This window comes from Arachis hypogaea, chromosome 3, assembly GCF_003086295.3.
Source record: "Arachis hypogaea cultivar Tifrunner chromosome 3, arahy.Tifrunner.gnm2.J5K5, whole genome shotgun sequence".
NCBI lineage: Eukaryota > Viridiplantae > Streptophyta > Magnoliopsida > Fabales > Fabaceae > Arachis > Arachis hypogaea.
In genome coordinates, this window is record NC_092038.1 from 133,327,964 (window position 1) to 133,350,110 (window position 22,147).

The 22,147-nt window shown below is 37.5% G+C and overlaps 2 protein-coding genes across 2 annotated transcripts; both read left to right on the forward strand.

Moving 5' to 3' along the window:
• Positions 1-1,034: 1,034 nt before the first annotated feature.
• Positions 1,035-6,685, forward strand: LOC112733937 (putative potassium transporter 12). Its single transcript, XM_025783066.3, has 9 exons — positions 1,035-2,009; positions 2,748-2,976; positions 3,076-3,324; positions 3,609-3,659; positions 3,833-4,093; positions 4,332-4,384; positions 4,574-4,688; positions 4,820-5,074; positions 5,313-6,685. Exons 1-9 carry the CDS (start codon positions 1,728-1,730, stop codon positions 6,380-6,382), a joined length of 2,565 nt encoding a protein of 854 aa, XP_025638851.1. The 5' UTR covers positions 1,035-1,727; the 3' UTR covers positions 6,383-6,685.
• A 3,413-nt stretch (positions 6,686-10,098) lies between these two features.
• On the forward strand, positions 10,099-13,942 carry LOC112733938 (potassium transporter 6). The gene is made up of 8 exons (XM_025783068.3): positions 10,099-10,860; positions 10,969-11,464; positions 11,714-11,767; positions 11,862-12,122; positions 12,225-12,277; positions 12,350-12,473; positions 12,559-12,813; positions 12,892-13,942. The coding sequence occupies exons 1-8, from the start codon at positions 10,822-10,824 to the stop codon at positions 13,884-13,886; spliced, it is 2,277 nt and encodes a 758-aa protein (XP_025638853.1). The 5' UTR covers positions 10,099-10,821; the 3' UTR covers positions 13,887-13,942.
• The last annotated feature ends 8,205 nt before the right edge of the window (positions 13,943-22,147 follow it).

A 22,147-nucleotide genomic window follows, 5' to 3' on the forward strand; every position in this document is an offset into this window, starting at 1 on the left:
CATCTTTTCAGAATTTTTTAAAAACTAATTAATATTATATATATTTTGTTACATTACATCTTGTTATAAAAAATTTATTTATTTCTAATGCTTATATTAAAAATAAAAACAAAATTTAAATTAGTAAACTTTAATCTATAATATATTAATAATATAGTAATTGTTTTATATATTATACGAATAAAAATTAATTATTTTTTTATTTATAAAAATTTTAAGAGCTTGTTTTATATATATATATTGATGAATGTGATATATTTTTTTATGTAAATAATCTTTTAAAAAAATCTAATAGTTAATCTTTACCTTTTTTGTTTTAGTCTAAATTAAATATTTTTTATTGTTTTTGGAAAGACAATCTTTTAAGGAATTTAATAATATGTGATGAGGAACACCGAATAAATTATATAGAAACCAATTAAAACACAACATGAAAACATCTTTAAAAAAAGACGTTTTACGCGTCTTTATCTAAGTAGCCTCCACAATATTTTCCTCTGATAAAAATCGAAGTAAAAACAAAAAATCTGTGAACAGAGACAGAAAGTAAAGAGACGCCTTCCGTCCTCGTCCTGTCCTGTCCGATTGCCATTTCTATTGTAACCTATGTAAGTAAAATAAAATTAAAAAAATATATATAAAAACTAATTTGTAAGTTCAGAAACATATAAAAGTAAGGCATGAATAAGTTATAATCTTTGCATTGGCGTACGCATTATATTAACAATTGATCAAGATTATCCCGTTAAATTTAAATTAATAGAATACCAGGAAAATGAAATTGTTGTGGGGACACTTCACGGACTCACGGTAGTGTCGCTGTTGTTTGGTACATGTTCCATCTGCTTCATAATTATGCAAGCTCAATGGTCAAGCGTTCAAACAAGAAGACAAATGTAAGCACCATTGCACATTAACCGTATTTGATTTTCACAAATATCTGAGTTTTATTTTCATTATAAACCGAGAACTTTTTATAGATAATTTATAGCTATAGATAAATACAAATATCAAATTGAGCATCTGAAGAGTTTAAAAATATATTAATTTTGGCAAGATGCCTAATTGAATTTATTTAATTTTTTTAGTTGTATTATTAGTGTATTATTGGGTTGCTTTTTATTTTTAACGTCTTAATTAATATGATAATAGCCAGTACTTGTTTAGTTGCTTTCTTTTAATAATAATATATAAAAAAGCAATCATAATTTATTCCATAAGTTTGTATTCATCAATAATAACGACAAAGATGACACTCTCTCTCTTGCAGACTTTGTCATGTGAAGTTGTTAACTCAATATACTTATTTTGGTGAAAACAATTAATCAATTAAGTAATCAACAATATCCATGCCTAATTAATTAACAAGAGGGGAAATTAAGTTGACATCAAACTAAATATTGAAGAAAATAAAATAAAAATTTATATGCACCCAAAAATGAATTATCTTGATCCATTGATTGATGACTTGTAAATTGTAATGTGTCACTTTGGGGGCCAAACTGGCTCTTCTGATGTTTCAACTGTAACAGCAGTTAGGGTCTGCAGTGTACTACACAGACACAGTCCTATATGATTCAACACTACCCAGGAAAAAAAAAATGAACTTTTTCCTGAAAAATCATGAAAATCTGCTGATAAAGTTTCACACTTTCAGAAGCTGATCCAATTTGGTATCTGGGTTTTTAAGTTCTTTCTCTGTTGTTGGTTTGTGTGGTGCTTGAAGAATGAAGGTGGATAGGATTGAGGAGAGTAGTGGGAGTGTGAGGTTGTTGGCAAGGAAAGGGAGCAACAGCAGTGGTGGGAGCAGTGAATCTTCAAGGTGGGTTGATGGCAGTGAAGTGGTGGATTGGGATGAGGTTCCTCCATGGTCAAGGCTCCATGATAGTGATGGTAGAGAAGGGTATGGAACAACAATTAGGAGAAGGCTTGTTAAGAAGCCCAAAAGGGTTGATTCCTTTGATGTTGAAGCCATGGAAATTGGTGGAGCTCATGGTCACCACACTAAGGTATATTATTATTATTTTACTATTGTTGTCAGTGTATAATTCTCAGTTTTCATTTCTTCTTACAAGCTCTTGGAAACAAGAACTACTTAGTGCTATAATGATATTAGTGCTTTAGATCTAATTAAATTTTATTAATTGTACATATTGAAAACAACTTGTTCCAGATTAGTTTTTGAGCTTGTTCTCTAGGTATTTCACTGTACTTTATGCCTGTAGTTTGTGAAGGAAAAAGGCACCAATTATATTATTTTAAGGTTCTTTGCACATTGAAAGAGGTTATCATAGAATTTAGGTCCTCTAAAGTACCAGGGTTTTTTACTATTAGATCAATAAAATTAAAAATGGAACTCAATTCATTTTATTGATCCAACTGGAAAAATCTTCCACTTTACCTGCTAAAGTGAATATTCTCACCGGTTATCATTGGCATGGGATTATATGACCCATTAGTATTGTTGTATTGAAAGATAAAAAAAATGCACAAGACAAAGAAGGGTGTTGATGTAGCAGTAAAGCCATGCTAAGGCCTCGGAGAAACATTTTTGGAGAGAACACTAATTGGGAGAGCAAGTATGACTCTATGCTCAATAGGGGAGGGGGATCCTATTTGGATGTACAATGTTGCATGGTCTTGTATATTAACGAAATACTTGTAATCATCACACACAAAATGTTTGAAAAGTGTCCTGAAATAGAGCTACCTCACTCTTTATAATCTATTCTACTTATGTAAATCAGGATATGACCCTTTGGCCCACCCTTCTATTAGCATTTAAGACTCTTGGTGTTGTATATGGCGATATGGGAACGAGTCCTCTATACGTTTTTTCTGATGTCTTCAGCAAGGTTCCAATTGAATCAGATGTTGATGTCTTGGGGGCTTTATCATTGGTAATGTACACAATAGCTCTTGTTCCACTAGCCAAGTATGTTTTTATAGTGCTCAAAGCAAATGATAATGGAGAAGGTTAGTATTCTCTTTCCCACTCAGAATAATTCACTTCTGTAATCTTTTCATTCCACACTTGTATTTTATTGTAATCCTCTTATGATTGTTAAATTATAGGAGGAACGTTTGCGCTATACTCGCTGATTTGTAGGTATGCAAATGTGAATATGCTACCAAATCGTCAACAAGCTGACGAGCACATATCTAGTTTTAAGCTCAAACTGCCTACTCCAGAGCTAGAAAGGGCTTTGAAAATAAAGGAGACCTTGGAAAGAAGAGCAACTTTGAAAAATATTTTGTTGGTTTTGGTTTTGTTGGGAACTTCCATGATTATTGGAGATGGTATTCTAACCCCAGCAATATCAGGTACATGTAAAATCAAATTTTTGTCATGAAACCCTGTTGCAAATTCTTTGTTTCCATCATATGATGATCAAATGATAACTTGAGGTGTGACTGTAACAACTTATCTTTGAGCTGAACTAGTTGAATTTGCAGTTTTCTCCTGCTGTTCCTATTAGTAGTCAACATACCATCCCACCTCTTTCTCGGAACATTTACAATTCTTTGTGTCTTATTAAGACTGATGTTGAGAGAAGCTATGCTTTGTTCTAACTTAAGAATATTCATGGTATGTTTTTCTGTTGCAGTAATGTCTGCCATAAGTGGTCTACAAGGTCAAGTAAAAGGATTTGGTACAGGTGAGTATACTTTCCTCTTCTTTCTAGTAGTCTTAATTGGAAGTAGAAAAGCAATAGTAGAAATATAACAATCTATCTTGAGAAAACATGTTTTCGCTTATGGAACTATGGATGCAGAGATTAGCATTTTGCACAAAAAGGGTCAGATATTTGTTTTCTGTTCTTACTTGCAGGTGCTTTGGTTGGTGTTTCAATTGCAGTCCTAGTAGCTTTGTTCAGCATCCAACAGTTTGGTACCAGTAAAGTGGGTTTCATGTTTGCTCCAGTTCTTGCTTTATGGTTCTTTTCTCTGGGTTCTATTGGACTATATAACATATTTAATTATGATGTTACGGTTCTGAGAGCTATCAATCCAGCTTATGTATATTATTTCTTCAATAAAAATGGCAAAGCTGCATGGTCAGCTCTTGGTGGTTGTGTTTTGTGTATTACAGGTATATATTATTTATTTATTTTATACCTTTTTTTTCTTTTGTTTGTCTAGTAAGTTTAGTTCTTTAAAGAACATTTTAGTCAATAGCAAGTTTGCATTTCTTTTCATTATTTTCGCATGCTGCGATATATTGCATTAAACTGAACATGATGGAAAATACCACGAAACTTTTACAGGACTTGGAAGTTAATAATTCATTCATTAAGAACATAATTGATGTATGTTTGTCCTCACCACAGGTGCAGAAGCAATGTTTGCAGACCTGGGTCATTTTTCTGTACCAGCAATACAGGTTTGTGAATCCTTTAATTGTTTGGTTTTGAAAAGTGAAGCATTTAAGTTTGCATCATCGCATGTTTCATAGTTTGAACATAATTAAAACGAATATGATTATGATAGAACATTGTGGCGTCACCTGATCTGAGGTGAAACAAGGCTTAGTTTGTTGTTTTGTACTTAACTGAGTCTCATGCTTATACAGATTGCTTTCACTAGTGTGGTATTTCCTTGTCTCCTCCTAGCTTATATGGGCCAAGCTGCTTATTTGATGAAGAATCCCCATTCTTATTCAAGGATATTCTATGATTCTGTTCCAGGTGATATTCAATGAAATGATTACTGCTTCTATGCACACAAAATCACTGTACTTTTTGGGTGGAAAATTGATTTTTATTTCAAGTGTAGTAATCATCTTGTACCTGTTGTTTGTACTTTGTGTGTGCAACAGAAAGTCTCTTCTGGCCAGTGTTTGTTGTAGCCACACTAGCTGCTATGATTGCCAGTCAAGCAATGATATCGGCTACATTTTCGTGTGTAAAGCAATCTATGGCTTTAGGATGCTTCCCCAGGCTCAAGATAATTCATACCTCGAGAAAGTTCATGGGACAAATTTACATCCCTGTAATGAACTGGTTTCTAATGATCATGTGCATAATTGTTGTTTCAATCTTCCAAAGCACTACTGATATTGCAAATGCATATGGTAAAGTGTTCCCTGCTTCTATTCTCTAGGAATCTTCTATCTTTTTCTTTTCTTTTTTTTAGCTTGATCATGGGATTCATAATTTTGTAGTATCACTGTTATCAGCATCTTTTATGCAATGGATAGTATCAAATACTCAACAAATACTAAAAGTAACCAAATGATATTTATATAATATGTTATGCTGAAGAAAATTTGTGGTTAATCTGTGCTAATGCATCTCATGTAATTGTTGCAGGCATTGCTGAAGTTGGTGTCATGATGGTTAGCACTGCCTTGGTGACACTTGTAATGCTTCTGATTTGGCAGACTAATCTGTTTTTGGCGCTGTGTTTCCCATTACTATTTGGTTCCGTGGAGCTGATTTACATGTCTGCTGTCCTCTCGAAGCTCTTTGAAGGCGGCTGGCTTCCTCTTGCCTTTGCTACTTTCTTCCTCTCCGTGATGTACACGTGGAACTATGGCAGTGTATTGAAGTACCGGAGCGAAGTCAGAGAGAAAGTCTCATCAGACTTGATGCTTGATCTTGGCTCCAATCTTGGAACACTAAGAGTTCCCGGAATTGGATTGTTATATAATGAGCTTGTCCAAGGCATTCCCTCCATTTTCTTGCAGTTCTTGCTAAGCCTTCCTGCTATTCACTCTACCATAGTTTTTGTCTGCATTAAATATGTTCCAATCCCTGTGGTTCCTCAGGAGGAAAGGTTTCTGTTTCGAAGAGTTTGCCCGAAAGATTACCATATGTTCCGGTGTGTTGCAAGGTATGGTTACAAAGATGTAAGGAAAGAAGATCACCACGCATTCGAGCAACTTCTCATTGAGAGCCTTGAGAAATTCTTGAGAAGGGAAGCTCAAGAAGCTGCCTTAGAATTGGAGGGTGCATTAACCGAAGAAACGGATAATGTGTCAGTGAAATCAATGGATACTGAACATCATCCTGATACAGAGGAGCTTCGGATTCCACTTATGCAAGGTCAAAATTTAGAAGGAGAAGGAACTACTTCTACCTCTAAGGAAGCTGCATCATTAGCATTGCCATTAGCATTACCTTCCAGTTATATGTCATCTTCGGCCGAAGATCCTGGTCTCGAGTATGAGCTCTCGGCCCTAAGAGAAGCAATGGAATCAGGATGCACCTATTTGCTTGGACATGGAGATGTGAGGGCAAAGAAGAACTCTTTCTTCTTTAAGAAGTTAGTGATAAACTATTTCTATGGATTTCTTAGGAAGAACTGCAGAGGCGGCACGGCGAACATGAAAGTCCCTCACACCAATATCATTCAAGTTGGGATGACATATATGGTCTGAGACTCATGATCCTTGCTGGTTCTTTCTGATAATTGTCAAGTGCAATGTTGTTTGGTATTTTTCCTATTCTTCTTTTCTTCTCTGTCAATGGTGATTGCTGATGAAGTTTTCATTCTATGTGTTGCCTTGTAATTTTGTGTACACAAGTTAGATTTATGTCTGAAATTGAAATTGTTTCAGAATCTGTAATTTATGAGAGAAGACTCATATTCTTGTTCAAATCTTCTTTAGAGATGCTTGTACTAGTCCATAGCTCCAAAACATGAAATAATAATAATAATAATAATAATGATGATGTAAAAATTTGATTCTTCTTTCATTTTGGCCAAAATAGGGGCTAACATCAATCAACTATTGATTAAACATCATAATTTATCATTTTAATTAAAAATCAATTTTATTATTTTAAATAAAAATCATATACAGTTATTGAGTATTATATACTGAAGCATTATCTTTAAAACTTTTGTTTTAATAATAGATAAAATTTTGTGGGAAAAATATTGGAACAAGATAGGGAAACTCCCCGAATAATTTGGTCCCTTTGTCTGCAAATGTTCATGAAGAAAGGGATGTATTTACCCTATGAACTTGGTCTTGGGTCTTGTGCCCCATTTCTCATAATTCATCTGAAGTTGAACCAAGAATTTTTTATGAAAACCACATTCAAGTTAGTGTCAGTGTGTATAAATAAGAATAGGGTTGGTGGGGAACAAAAAGGATAAGAAAAAAAAGGGGCACTTGTTATCTGTCTATTTTTAATGTGAAATTTTGTATATTTTCTTTTTCTATAAAATTAAATTCTAAAATTAAATTGGAAAATAATTGTTTTAGTTGTAGGTGTTTAATGTCAAAAAATTACATGTATCAAGGATCGGAAGTATTTTTTTTCAATCTGCAATATAAAGTGTTTATTAAAAAATAACTAACTATCGGTGTAATCAAAATTCAGATTATTGTTCAAAAAATAACCCAAGTATGAAATTGTCTTATAGTTAGTATGCTCAAGTATTTTTTTTTTTCAAAGAAGGAAAAAGAAATACAATAATTATATTTAATAATAAAAAATTATTATTTAATAGATCAACGATGCAGTAGAATGGAAGCAGCCTATAGAAAAAGCTTATAAAACTGCGAATATAAATGTGATTAAATAAGTGTATAATTAATTATATTAATATAGGTCGACAGAATAGCAACACAAGGAAACATGGAAGATCTTGTGTTACATTGAATGCTGACCACACAACATAATAACATATGCAATTATGCATATAGATATACTAAATACTATTTGATTTGATCTGGCCTAACATTTGATCCAGCTTCAACAAATTTTTAGATTTTGTTTAGTGTTAATAATTGATTGGTGTACGTGACAAGTTATTTTAAAAAATAAGGGTAAAGTATATTTTTTGTCCTTGAAGTTTTACAAAAGTTTCAAAAATACCTCTAAGTTTTATTTTGTTTCAATTTTGTCCTAAAAGTTTTCGATTTGCATCAAATATACCCCGAACGACATATTTTTCAAAAATTTAAGACTAATTCAACAACAATTTTATAAGAACAACTCTCAACACAAGCAAATCAAGCATAGTTTTCATGCATTATTGTTAGATTGGTCTTAATTTTTTTGAAAATTTAGCCGCTAAGAGTATATTTGATGCAAATCGAAAACTTTTAGGACAAAATTGAAACAAAATAAAACTTAAGGATATTTTTGAAATTTTTACTAAATTTCAGGGACAAAAAATATACTTTACCCTTAAATATTAAATCATAATTAATTAATAGATGTATATCTTAGTTTAGTTATCTATTTTGTGTTTTTAGGTACATATTAAAATTATAAATAAAATTTTTTTATTAAAAATATAAAAATTTTAAATTTTAATATATTTATTTTTTGTTAATTAATTTTTTTTTATAAAATTTCATATATTCTAAAAATACATATTAATTAGACTCTACAAAAATATAGACATCAAATGGAATGATAATCGGAGACATTAAATTAACACTGTCTTTTATACTATGGTTTAATAAGAATATCACCAAATAAAAGTTATTTTACCACTTCCTTAGTATTCTATTATTTATTATCTATCTATCATATATTATTCAAAGCAAATTTTTTCAATTAATAATATAATTGACATGACATATTTTTAAAAATATTTTTTGATTTATATAAACGTATTAATTAATTATTTATTTATTTAATTTGATTAAAATAAATATTAAATTATTTATTATTTTATTTGACTACATTAATTATAACTAATCAATTATATTAATTATTTAATTTAATTAAAATAAATAAATTAATTTTATTTTAATTTATATTAATTTTTTATCTTATGTATTTTGATTAATATTTTTAAAAATATTATAATTAATTATTTATTTAATTTAATTGAGATAAATATCAAATTATATAATATTTTGTTTGACCATATTAATGAAACTAATTAATTATAATAATTATTTGATTTGACTGAAATAAATGAATTGATTTTGTTTTAATTGTTTTAGTCAAAACTAATTTTTCACGTAGATTTTAGAGTAAAATATAACTTTAAAGATTGTTTTAATTTGTTTTATTTAATTATCTTTTCTCTATTTTAATTTTAAAGATTATTTACTAATATAATAAAAAAATTAAAAATAACAATAACCACTCACATTATTAAAATAGAACACACACACATATATATATATATTATTATTATAAAATAGTAGTGTGATCGTTTGTTTTTTTTTTAATGGAAACTTTGCCGATTAAAATAGTATAAGAAATTAGAGAAAAATGTGTTTACCAATTCAAAGGATAATAATTTATTTTTTAGTAAAATAAATTATTGAATAACAAAGTTATTATGGTTCTTTTCACACAAACAAATATTTAAAGATAGTGTTCTAATAATGTTACAAAGGAATATTAAACAATCTAATAGCTTTTGTAATGACATAAATCTATAAATTTAGAAGTTTGAAAATTATGTCATAAAATATTTATACTAATAATCACTATATATTTTTTTTTGCTTAATTTTATTTAATAAAAAGCTTTATATATTTTTAATTTTTTATGTATTACATATATATAAGTGGGCGTGTGAAAGATAAACCTGAAATAATGTTAGTATGATCCTTTCTAATTATAAACTTGGTGTTTGTTGAGTCCAATCTTTGCACCTCTTCTCTTCTGAATTCTGATCCAGTGTGTATCAATCATAAATAAATAGTTATTAATATTAAATAGTGTTTATCGTTGCAAACTTGCAATGTCAAATTTTCTTTGCTGAAATATGCATTTTAATTAGGTTTGAAAAACGCTAAGCTTGGACCAGCCAACAATATTGGCAACGGAGGAACTCCGCTACAGAATATGATTATATCAGCAATTAAAGAGAAAATGACGTCATAAACTCTACATACACCTAAATAATAAATATGATCCAAGCAATTTGAATCTACTTGATATAAAAGTCATTCTGAATGAAAATATTTCTAAAAAACAAACGAAATAAAGTGAGATAAAGTGTACATGAGAGAATTCTAATATTTAAGTCAGTAAAAAAATGGAGAATAACGAACGGTTATTAACTTGAAAGGTAAGTAATTATTTTAACTGCGTGTAGAGTTTATCTAACTACCTGCTATGCTTAAAGTCCCAAGTTTAATTTCGACATGTAAAAATATTTTATAGAGTCATCTAACTTTTTCCAATGTTGATTATTGGAATAAATGTTGATTATTATGGAAGCATATGTTGATATGTATATAAATTAATGGTTGTCCTGTCCAACCAATGTAGAGGAACAGAACAAGGATGGTGGTGGCTGGTCATCTAAGCTTAGATAATTTGTGTGTTTTTCTTTTTCCAATCCATAATATTAATTAATATTAAAATATTCAGAATGATGTTTCCTATGTATCTTCCTTCCTTATTCTTGAAACACATGCACTCTGCAATTTGAACCCTCAAATTCGAATCATGGATCTGGAAAGTACCTTCCTACACAAAACAATAATATTAACTCAAATACTATAAACAAGACAGCTTTTTCTTTTGCCTGTAAAATTATTCTGCTACATTTTTTTTAATTATTTTACATATATTATCTTCTTGTTAGATGTTCTGAATTTACTTTTTTATTTATTATTTTTTATTTAAATAATAAAAAATGTTATAAATTAATAATTGAAAATTCGTAGAAATATAATTTAAACAGAATAAGTTTAAAACAAATAGGAGAGAGTGAGAGATTAATATTAAGATCAAATTATCTCAATTTTATGTATATACCTATATATATACATCGATTTTTCCAAAGTACTTGATACTGGGGCCTTCTTTAATTCTTTTGACCTTTTAAACTCAGTTAGAAGAAGAACAATGCGATGCCTCTTTTAGATTTGTAAGACTACATATCATGGATCTGGAAAGTAGGATTTTTCATAACTCTAATAAGGTAATTGGGCACCCTAAAACAAGTTCAAGTTTTTTTTTTTTTTTTAATTTGAAGAATGTTATTAGTAGTGTATAACAAGCATGTTTGTTTGTTTGAACTTTGAAGCAGAAAGAATCATGGAGATCAGTTCTGACACTGGCATATCAGAGCCTTGGAGTGGTGTATGGTGAAATAAGCACTTCACCACTCTTTGTGTACAGAAACACATTCTCTGAAGACATTGGTCACACTGACACCAATGAAGAGATTTTTGGTGTTCTGTCTTTGGTGTTCTGGACTTTAACATTGGTTACTCTTGTTAAGTATGTGTTCATAGTGCTTAGAGCTGATGACAATGGTGAAGGAGGCACATTTGCACTCTACTCTTTGCTCTGCCGCCATGCCAGGCTTCGATCATTCCATAATTGCCAGCTGGAGGATGAGGAGCTCTCCGAGTACCGGAGTAGCCGCTGCTTTGGCGCCGATGTGCCGGAGAGAAGCCTTAACTGTAGGGTGAAGAACACCTTGGAGAAGCACAAGTTCTTGCAGAGTGTTCTGTTGGTTCTTGCTCTCATTGGAACTTGCATGGTCGTTGGTGTTGGGGTGCTTAAACCTGCTATTTCTGGTAACTATGACAAGTTTTCTTTTTATTTTTGGGAATCAGAAATTGAAAATTTTGGGGGGTGTAAGTGTGTAATATTGCTTTCTCCTATCAACTTAAGTTTTTGGGATAAGTGGTTTCATTACATGGTAAATCAAACAAACCCAGAAGAGATTTTTGTTTGAAAGGAAGTGTTAAAGATATAACCATTAATAATTTTTTCTCCGGCCAGATTAAGTTTTTGGAATGAGTGGTTTCGTGAATTGAATGCAGTTTTCTCAGCTGTGTCTGGCCTTGAGCTTTCAGTGTCCAAGGAGCACCACAGATGTGAGTTCATCATCATTTACTTATGGTCTCAATTTCTCAAGAATGATAACGGATTTGTGTTGTTACTTTATAAATTGCCTTTGGTAATTTGCAGATGTAGAAGTTCCAGCTGCATGTTTGATATTGATAGGCTTGTTTGCACTTCAACGTTATGGTACACACAGGGTTGGCTTCATCTTCGCCCCCATAGTTCTTACATGGCTTCTCTGCATCGCCGCCATCGGCATATACAACATTTACTACTGGAACCCTCATGTATACAAAGCACTCTCCCCATATTATGTTTTCCAGTTCATAAAGAAAACAAAGACAGCAGGGTGGATGTCCCTTGGTGGAATTTTACTATGCATAACAGGTTAGTTTCTTTTCTTCATGCAGATTTTTGAAGTATTACTATGCATAACAGGTTAGTTTCTTTTCTATTTTGTGCTCTAACGCACTCTTTCAACTTTGACAGGATCAGAGGCCATGTTTGCTGATCTTGGACACTTTTCACCATTATCCATCAAGGTATGTCTACCTTACCATCATATTTTTCTGTACAACCTTCATTCAAAGTTTGATACATTTGTAATTGTGTAGATTGCCTTCACTGCTGTGGTTTATCCATGCTTAACTCTAGCATACATGGGACAAGCTGCATATTTTTCGAGACATCACGACATCAAACACGAGTATGAGTTTGGGTTCTATGTATCTGTCCCAGGTAGGTAACACAACACAAGTGTTTTCATTCTGAAGAAGAAGAAGAAGAGAGTGGAAGTCAGTCTCAGTTTCTTGTGTTTTTGCAGGGAAGTTGAGGTGGCCTGTTGTGGTGATAGCAATACTAGCCGCAGTTGTTGGCAGCCAATCCATCATCACAGGAACTTTCTCAATTATCAAGCAATGCTCAGCACTAAACTGCTTCCCAAGGGTTAAAGTGGTTCACACATCTTCAAAGATTCATGGCCAAGTTTACATCCCTGAGATAAATTGGCTACTGATGCTGATGTGTTTGGCTGTAACTATTGGTTTCGGAGACATAAGGCGTCTCGGCAATGCATCAGGTAACGTGCCTTCTCCTGTCAGCTTAAGCTTTTAGAAAAAGAAGCGAACTAAACTCATAACAACTAAACTCATGACAGGTTTGGCTGTTATCTCAGTAATGCTGGTAACAACCTGCTTGATGTCACTGGTAATTATACTGTGCTGGAACCAGAATGTTTTGCTAGCACTGGCCTTTGTTGTTTTCTTCGGAACAATTGAGGCTGTGTTCTTCTCAGCTTCCATTATGAAATTCTTTGAAGGAGCATGGGTACCAATTGTTATGTCAGTTGTGTTTCTTTCAGTAATGTATAGCTGGCACTATGGAACTCTAAAGAAGTATGAATTGGATGTCCAAAACAAGGTTTCAGTGAACTGGCTACTGAGCCTCGGACCAAGCTTAGGCTTTGTCCGAGTTCGCGGCATTGGGGTTGTTCACACAGAGCTAGTTTCCGGCATTCCAGCAATATTCTCACACTTTGTAACCAATTTACCCGCTTTCCACCAAGTGCTGGTGTTCCTCTGCATCAAGCATGTTCCAATTCCACATGTTAGACCCCAGGAGCGGTTTCTAGTAGGCAGAGTAGGGCCAAGAAACTTCAGAATCTACCGGTGTATCGTCCGATATGGATACCGTGACATCCACAAAGACGACGATGAGTTCGAGAAAGACCTTGTATGCAGCATAGCTGAGTTCATAAGAACCGGGAACTCAAGCAATGAGGCTGAGAAGGATGATCATCATGATGTGATGGCAGTTGTAGGCACATGTTCTAGTTCTACTCATCACATTATTATGAGTGATGAGAATGGAAAGGGACAAAAGAAAAAGGTACGGTTTATTGTGCCGGAGAAGCAGAAGATGGAGAGTGATGCAATGGAGGAGTTGAAGGATCTAATGGAAGCTAGGGAAGCTGGGGTGGCATACATTATAGGACATTCATACATGAGAGCCAAACCAGGTTCCAGCACTTTGAAAAAATTGTTGGTTAATTTTGGTTATGAATTGTTAAGGAAAAATAGCAGAGCACCCTCCTATGTACATAGTGTACCTCATGCATCAGCTTTAGAGGTTTCCATGATGTACTATGTTTAATAAACTTCATGTATTATTATCTTATATATATATATTTGTACATGTTTATATCCCTAGCTTTAGAGGAAAGTATATGCAACTCATACAATCACTAAGCTTTGAAAATACTGAGCATAGTAATGGGATTTACTTGTCAGTATAATGCCACACCCTTTTTTTTAGTTCGAGCCCAATGTTTAAAATGAAAATTATTTAGAGAGTAAAGTGACAATTAAATTCCTAAAGATTTTGATTTTATATTAGTTAATTTTTTAAGAAAAGAAATTGTTCATATTCTGGCCCAATAATAATGGTACAGGATCCAAGCAAAGAAGCCCAACCCAAAGGGTTGGCCTTCACCCAGTACCAGCCTTCATCCCAAGAAGTCGGTACTAAACACGACCTGCTCCAAAGAAGTCGGATACGAGGGTTAGCTGGCAGATAACACTCATTCGAATGAGTAACTGCCCCTAGAAACTCTCTAACCACTTCAGAGAGCCATATCTTAACCTCCCTAAGATATGGGAACGGTTATCCACCTAAAAAGGTGGCACTACTTTAGCGGTGGTTATTGGCTCACCACTATAAATACACTGACACCATTCGGTATAAAAAAGTTCCAATACTCTCTAAACCTGCTCACACTCTTGCTAACTTAGGCATCGGAGTGTCCTTGCAGGTACCACCCCCCATTCTTTCACGTGTACACGTCGGACGGAGGAACGCCGAGTAGCAGATCCACTCGAAAGCCACCTCCTTCATACATTTGGGCCAACCAACGCCATCCAGCCCATTAATCTCCGGTTACCCACCGTAACATTGGCGCCGTTGCCGGGGACCCGAGAGATCAACCAGTGATGGCGGATAGATCCCCTGAAGAGGGTCATGTGGAGACAGATTCTGAACAAGAGAATCTGAACACTGGAAACAATGAGGCCGACCAGACCCTTCACCAGGAGGCCAATGATCAACACAGGGAAGGCACCTCCGGAATCAAAAACCCGAAGGTAAATTCTTCGGAGGGGCGCGAATCAGAAAAAGAAGGACCATCCCACGCAATTGAGCTCATGGGATTAGTCCACAGTCGCCTCGAGCAGCTAGAACAGGAACGGGAATGACAAAAGAAAACTGAAAAGAACCTAAAAGAGGAGATGGAGCGACGAAAAGAGTTAGAAAGAAAACTCTTAAAGTTAGAATCCTCCCTCAAAGGTCAGAACTCCCACGACGGTAGAGAAGATTCGCCCTTAGGGGAGAAAGATCCTTTTAGCGAGGACATAATGAGGGCAAAAGTTTCGAGAAACTTTAGAAGCCCCGATATGGACCTCTACGACGGAACCACTAATCCAAAGCATCATCTGAGCAACTTTAAAAGTCGGATGTATTTGGCTGACGCTTCCGATGCCACGCGATGCAAAGCTTTTCCGACAACTTTGTCAAAAGCAGCGATGAAGTGGTTCGACAGCCTCCCTCCGAGGTCGATTACCAGTTTTGAAGACCTCTCAAGGAAATTCTTGATGAGGTTCTCTATCCAGAAAGACAAAGTAAAACATGCACCGAGTCTCCTGGGAATAAAATAGGAGGTCGGGGAGTCCTTACGAGCCTATATGGAAAGGTTCAACAAAGCATGTTTGGAGATTCAAGACCTGCCCACCGAAGCAGTCATCATGGGGCTAGTCAATGGGCTTAGAGAAGGTCCCTTCTCACAGTCCATATCCAAAAGACACCCCACCTCCTTATGTGATGTACAGCAGAGAGCTGAAAAATACATCAACATGGAGAAAAATGCTAAGCTAAGAGACCTGAGTGGGCGACCTGGTCACCCTCCCTCAACAAAAGAGAGGGAGAGGGAAGCCAAGAAAAAGGAAGAACCCGGCCTCGATAGGCCAAGAAAATATCACTCTTATACTCCTCTAAAAGTTCCTGTAGTGGATGTATACAGAGAAATTTGCAACACTGAAAGGCTGCCTCCCCCCAGGCCCATCAAAAATAAAAGAGGGGGGAGCCGCGGTGATTACTGTGAGTACCATAAGATATATGGGCACTCCACAAACGATTGTTATGACCTTAAAAATGTGATAGAAAAGCTGGCCAGAGAAGGTCGGCTTGACAGATATCTCATAGAAAGGTCGGACATTCATGGAAAAAGGAAGCGAGATGATATGGATAGAAGAGACCCGCCACCACAAACTCCAGAGAGACATATCCATATGATCTCAGGAGGGTTTGCGGGAGGGGGACTCACAAAATCTTCTCGAAAAAGACATCTCAAGAGAGTTTACCAGGTCGGAGAGCAGTCATCCGACCTCCCTACCATTTCATTCACAAAGGAGGATGGGCAAGGAATAATCCCGGGACACGATGACTCAGTGGTAGTCACCATGATCCTGGCAAATGCCCATCTCCACAGAACACTAGTAGACCAAGAGAGTTTAGCGGACATCCTCTTTAAGCCCGCTTTCGACAAACTGGGATTAGATGAGAAAGAGTTAAGAGCCTACCCCGACACCTTGTACGGATTAGGCGACACACCCATAAAGCCACTAGGATTTTTGCCCCTCCATACCACCTTTGGAAAGGGGGAGAAATCAAAGACTCTGAGTATAGACTTCATAGTCATCGACGTGGGGTCAGCCTATAATGCTTTAATTGGCAGAGCTACTCTTAATCGACTCGGAGCGATGGTATCGACGCCCCACCTCTGCATAAAATTCCCGACCTCAGCGGGGATAGCAACGGTGAGAGGAGATCAGAAGTTGGCAAGGAAATGCTACAATGAAAGCCTAAACCTGAGAGGAAAGAACAAAGAAATCCACACAATAGAGCTCGGGGGAGCAAGGATTAAAGAAGAGCTGCGACCACAGCCCGGGAGAAAAACCGAGGAGATTCAGGTCGGCGAAGAGAAAGGAAAAACCACCCACATAGGAGCCAACCTAGGGGAAACCCTAAGACAAGGGTTGACTAAGCTCCTAAGAGATAATTCCGATCTCTTCGCCTGGAAGGCCTCCGACATGCCTGGGATAGATCCCGAGCTCATGTCCCACAAACTCTCGGTCTACTCGGGGTCCCGACCTGTGCAACAAAGAAGACGCAAGCTCGGCCCAGAGCGAGCCCTAGTAGTGGAAGAGCAAGTACAGGCGCTCTTGGAAGCTGGCTTCATTAGAGAAGTAAAATACCCAACATGGCTAGCCAATGTAGTGCTAGTCAAAAAACAAAATGGCAAATGGAGGATGTGCGTCGACTATACCGACTTAAATAAGGCATGTCCCAAGGACCCTTATCCACTACCAAGCATTGAGGCCCTAGTAGACTCTAGCTCGGGGTATCAATACTTGTCGTTCATGGACGCCTACTCGGGGTACAACCAAATCCCGATGTACGAGCCAGACCAAGAGAAGACATCATTCATCACACCCAGAGCCAACTTTTGCTATGTGGTCATGCCATTCGGATTAAAGAATGCAGGAGCCACCTACCAGAGGTTGATGAATAAGGTGTTTGCCTCTCACCTAGGGAGCTTAATGGAAGTATACGTCGACGATATGCTGGTAAAGACCAAGAAAGAAGTCGACCTCTTGCCTGACCTTTCACAAGTCTTTGACACCATAAGGTCGCACGGGATGAGACTAAATCCTGCAAAGTGCGCCTTCGCGGTGGAGGCAGAAAAATTTCTGGGATTCATGCTAACGCAAAGAGGGATCGAAGCCAATCCTGATAAGTGTAGAGCTATCCTGGAAATGAGAAGTCCGACTTGTTTAATAGAAGTCCAACAACTTAACGGCCGACTTGCAGCTCTCTCCAGGTTTTTGGCAGGATCAGCACTAAGATCCCTTCCACTGTTCTCCCTCTTGAGAAAGGGACGCCTGTTTGAATGGACTCCCGAATGTGAGGAGGCGTTCTAGGAGTTCAAAAAGTTTTTGAGCCAACCTCCTATTCTGACCTGACCTGACCTGTAGCCGGAAAAGACCTCGTCCTATACCTATCCGTGGTAGACAAGGCTGTCTCAGCAGCCTTGATAAAAGAAGACGAGGACGGTCAACACCCAATCTATTTCATCAGTAAAGCTCTACAAGGCCCTGAGCTAAGGTACCACAAACTAGAGAAGTTTGCCTACTCCTTAGTAGTAGCTTCACGAAGGCTACGGCCTTACTTTCAAGCTCACACAGTAAGAGTCCGCACGAACCAGCCCATGAAGCAAATCCTCCAAAAGACGGATGTTGCAGGAAGAATGGTTCAATGGGCAATAGAGCTCTCTGAGTTCGACTTGAAGTATGAAGCTCGGACGACGATTAAAGCCCAGTACCTCGCCGACTTCATTGCAGAATACGCAAGAGATCAAGAGGATAAACCAACTACATGGGAACTCTATGTAGATGGATCCTCCAACAAAATAAGAAGCGGCGCAGGCATAATATTGGTAGATGAAAGGGGAACCCAGATAGAGGTTTCCCTCAAGTTTGAATTCCCAGCTTCAAATAATCAGGCAGAATATGAAGCCTTGATCGCAGGATTGAAGCTGGCAAAAGAAGTCGGTGCTACGAAGGTGATGATATACAGCGACTCCCAAGTGGTGACCTCCCAAATAAGTGGAGAATATCAGGCAAAGGACCCAAACATGAAGAGGTACTTGGAAAAAACTTTGGAGCACCTGGGGCGCTTTGCAGAAACCGAGGTGAAACACATAACTCGGGATCTAAACAGCAGAGCAGACGCCCTATCCAAGTTAGCAAGTACCAAGCCAGGAGAAAATAACAGAAGCCTGATTCAAGAGACTCTCCAGGAACCTTCAGTGGTAAAAATGGAAGACAAACAAGAAGTCTTTGAAGTGGTCGGATTAAACCTCGGATGGATGAACCCCTTAGTCGAATACCTAAAATTCGACATCCTCCCCAAGGAGGAAAAGGAGGCCAAGAAAATCCTAAGGGAAGCACAACACTATACCTTGGTGAAAAATATTCTCTATAGAAGGGGGATATCAACACCATTGTTAAAATGTGTACCGACCTCAAGAACCACCGAGGTATTAGAGGAAGTACATAGCGGAATCTGCGGGAACCACCTCGGAGCCAGGTCATTAGCCAGAAAGGTGATCCGAGCTGGATTCTACTGGCCAAGCTTGCAGAAAGATGCCACGGGCTTTGTGAAAAAGTGTCAACCATGTCAAATGCATGCAAATTTCCACGTGGCCCCCTCAGAGGAGCTCATTAGTATCACTTCTCCATGGCCCTTTGCAAAATGGGGAATGGATTTGTTAGGTCCTTTTCCCCAGGCGCCAGGACAAGTCAAGTACCTAATAGTGGGAATAGATTATTTCACAAAGTGGATAGAAGCAGAACCACTGGCCACCATCACCGCACAAAGAAGTCGGAGGTTCCTCTACAAAAATATCATCACAAGGTATGGGATACCTTATTCCATTACCACAGATAATGGAACCCAGTTCACCGACTCCACCTTTAGAAGCCTAGTAGCCAGTATGAACATCAAACACCAGTTCACCTCAGTGGAACACCCACAAGCCAATGGCCAAGCCGAAGCGGCCAACAAAGTCATACTGGCAGGGCTGAAGAAAAGATTACAAGATGCGAAAGGAGCTTGGGCTGAAGAGCTCCCACAAGTACTATGGGCTTACAGAACAACCCCCCAATCCGCCACTGGAGAAACACCCTTCCGACTAGTTTATGGCGTAGAAGCCATGATCCCAATAGAGGTCAATGAGCAAAGCCCAAGAGTGGTTTTTCACGACGAGATCGGGAATATACAGGGGCACAAAGAGGAGCTCGACTTGCTCCCCGAAGTCCGTGAAGAAGCCCAGATAAGAGAAGCAGCGTTGAAGCAAAGGATGACCGCAAGATACAACAAAAAAGTCATTCGAAGGAGTTTCACCCCAGATGACTTGGTCCTAATCAGAAACGACATTGGAGTCAACAAATCGGGGGAAGGAAAGCTCGCTGCTAATTGGAAAGGACCATACAAGATCAACGAGGTCTTAGGAAAGGGCTATTATAGGGTAACCGACTTCGACGGCAATGAGTTACCAAGATCATGGCATGCTTGTAATATGAAAAGGTACTACAGCTAAAAGCGAACCCTACTCCCTGATGTACTCTTTTCCCAACTTCATGATTTTTTCCCAAAATAAAAGGATTTTTTCTGAGAAGGGTTTTTAACGAGGCATCACAGTAGGGGCTAAGGGAAAATAGATTGTCAAAAGCCCTTAGTAGCAATAAGGTACCTCCTCGATTAATAAAGATCTCTTTCATTTTAATATCTCTTTTAAATTCCCTTTTTTATTCTCTTTCTACAAAACGCGTCGATTTAAGCTCGACAAAACATAAAAATCCCATGAACCGACCTAGATGGTCGTCAGGATAAAACGACGAGGTACAAGTCGGCGTAAAGAGGCTATGGAAGTCGATCATGATAAACTCGGGAGCAGTCCGACTCATAAGTCGGAATGCGAAACCGAGTAAAACTAAAATGAATCGCAAAAGTAGCCTAAGTCACGAAAAACTCAATGAAACGAAATTGAGTACTAGGAATAACAAAAAGAGATAGGAAAAAAACTAAGAAAATATTATAAGGCTGCCCTGAAGATCAAAAAGATTCAGAAAAGCAGACAAGCCCAAAGAAAAGGTTTTTTTCCAGAAAAGATCAAAAGTCAAAAGAACTACGAATAGAAAAGCATGCGCGCACAAGGTAACTCAAAACCCTTATCCAAAAAGGGTATTTATTTAATCATTAAAATTAAACCCTTATCAAAAAAGGGTATGATAAAACTATTTTGTTTACGGCCTTAAAGGACCAAAAGTTGTTCAAACATCAACAAATAAATATAAAGAGTTTAAAAAAGGGGGGCCCACAGGTCGGACCCCCAATAGCCAACAAATTACTTCTTTGCAAGAGGAGTAGAAGGATCACCACCACCAGGACCAGGAGTTGGAGAGAAAGTCGGAGGAGCGGTAGAAGAGCTCGGAGCGTCCTTAGAGCGAGGAGGGGACTCTATGATCCTCTGCCCCCGAGTCTTCAAATCGGACTCGGACTCCACCACGGGGACAGGAGGATCCACGATGGCACCATCAATAACAATCTTATCAGGGTCCAAAGGAGAAAGGTCCAAGTCAGGAGCAATGACTCCGACCTGATCCTTAAAAACCCTCCAAGCCTCATTAGCACCATCCGCAATAGAGTCCTCCAACTCGGTATAGGCCTTCCGGGCATTCAGCGAGTCATTCTTTACAGACACAAGATCAGCAAATAAACTGTTGTAGCTGGCTTGCGCTGCCTTCCTCAAATCCACCTCCATGTTACATTGGGATTGCAACTTCTTCTCCTTCTCCCGGAGGCTGTCCCTCTCCTCCTTCAGCTTGGCGACTTTCCCCTCCAACTCCCTCTCGTGCTCCTGATATATGCGAAGCCTGCCTTCCAGCTCCTCGACCCTCGAGGTCGTCCCTAAAGAGTTGAGAGGAGTCTTCTCAAATATATCTAAGAGTTTGCCACAAACTCCCGCCGTCTTGAGACTCTCCTCAACCACAGCAGTGAGGTAGTGCCGAACAGAAACATCATCTATGCTCATACGAGCATGAGGATAAATGTTCTTTCGGACGAACGCAAGAGCGTCCGCCTCACCAGAAGCGCCAGACTCTAAGGTCTTACGCTTCCTCTTCTCTGGTTCAGGAGTAGGTCGGACGGAGGGGGGTGGCAAAGAGGAAGCAGAAGAGGAAATCACAATAGGTTGGGAGGGAGTCCCGACGTTCCGAGGAGGAGGAGGAGGAGAGACAACCGCCCTAGCACCACCAGACCTGGCACGAGACCTCGCCTTGGCCTCCTGAACTCTTTGGTAAGACTCCTGGGCATTTGTTTTTGCCATTTCTGAAAAAAGCAACAATTGATAGATTAGACAAGTCGGAAGAATTAATCAGACAAGTCGGAAAACCAAATGAAAGCTACCTATTTGCGCCTGGATAAAACTCAGAGACCCCTGGAGAAACTTTTTCGTGTCCAAGTATGGAGACCTCCCCCAAACTTCTCGGAGGAACCCCACAATGGCTGCCTCCACGTCATCCAGGTCGTCAAGACCATATTTTTCACAAGGGGAGGCCTCCAACCAGTATAAAGGAAAGCGGGGGGAAGAAGTATCATCCAGGAAAAAGGGGTGGTGACCCTCTACAGCTTGCACTTTGAAAAAATAGTTTTTGAAGTCGTGGAAGGATTCGTCAAAAAGGGTAAAAATCCTCCTACCTTGTATGGCTCGGAACGATACCCACTGTTGTTTATTGTTTAGC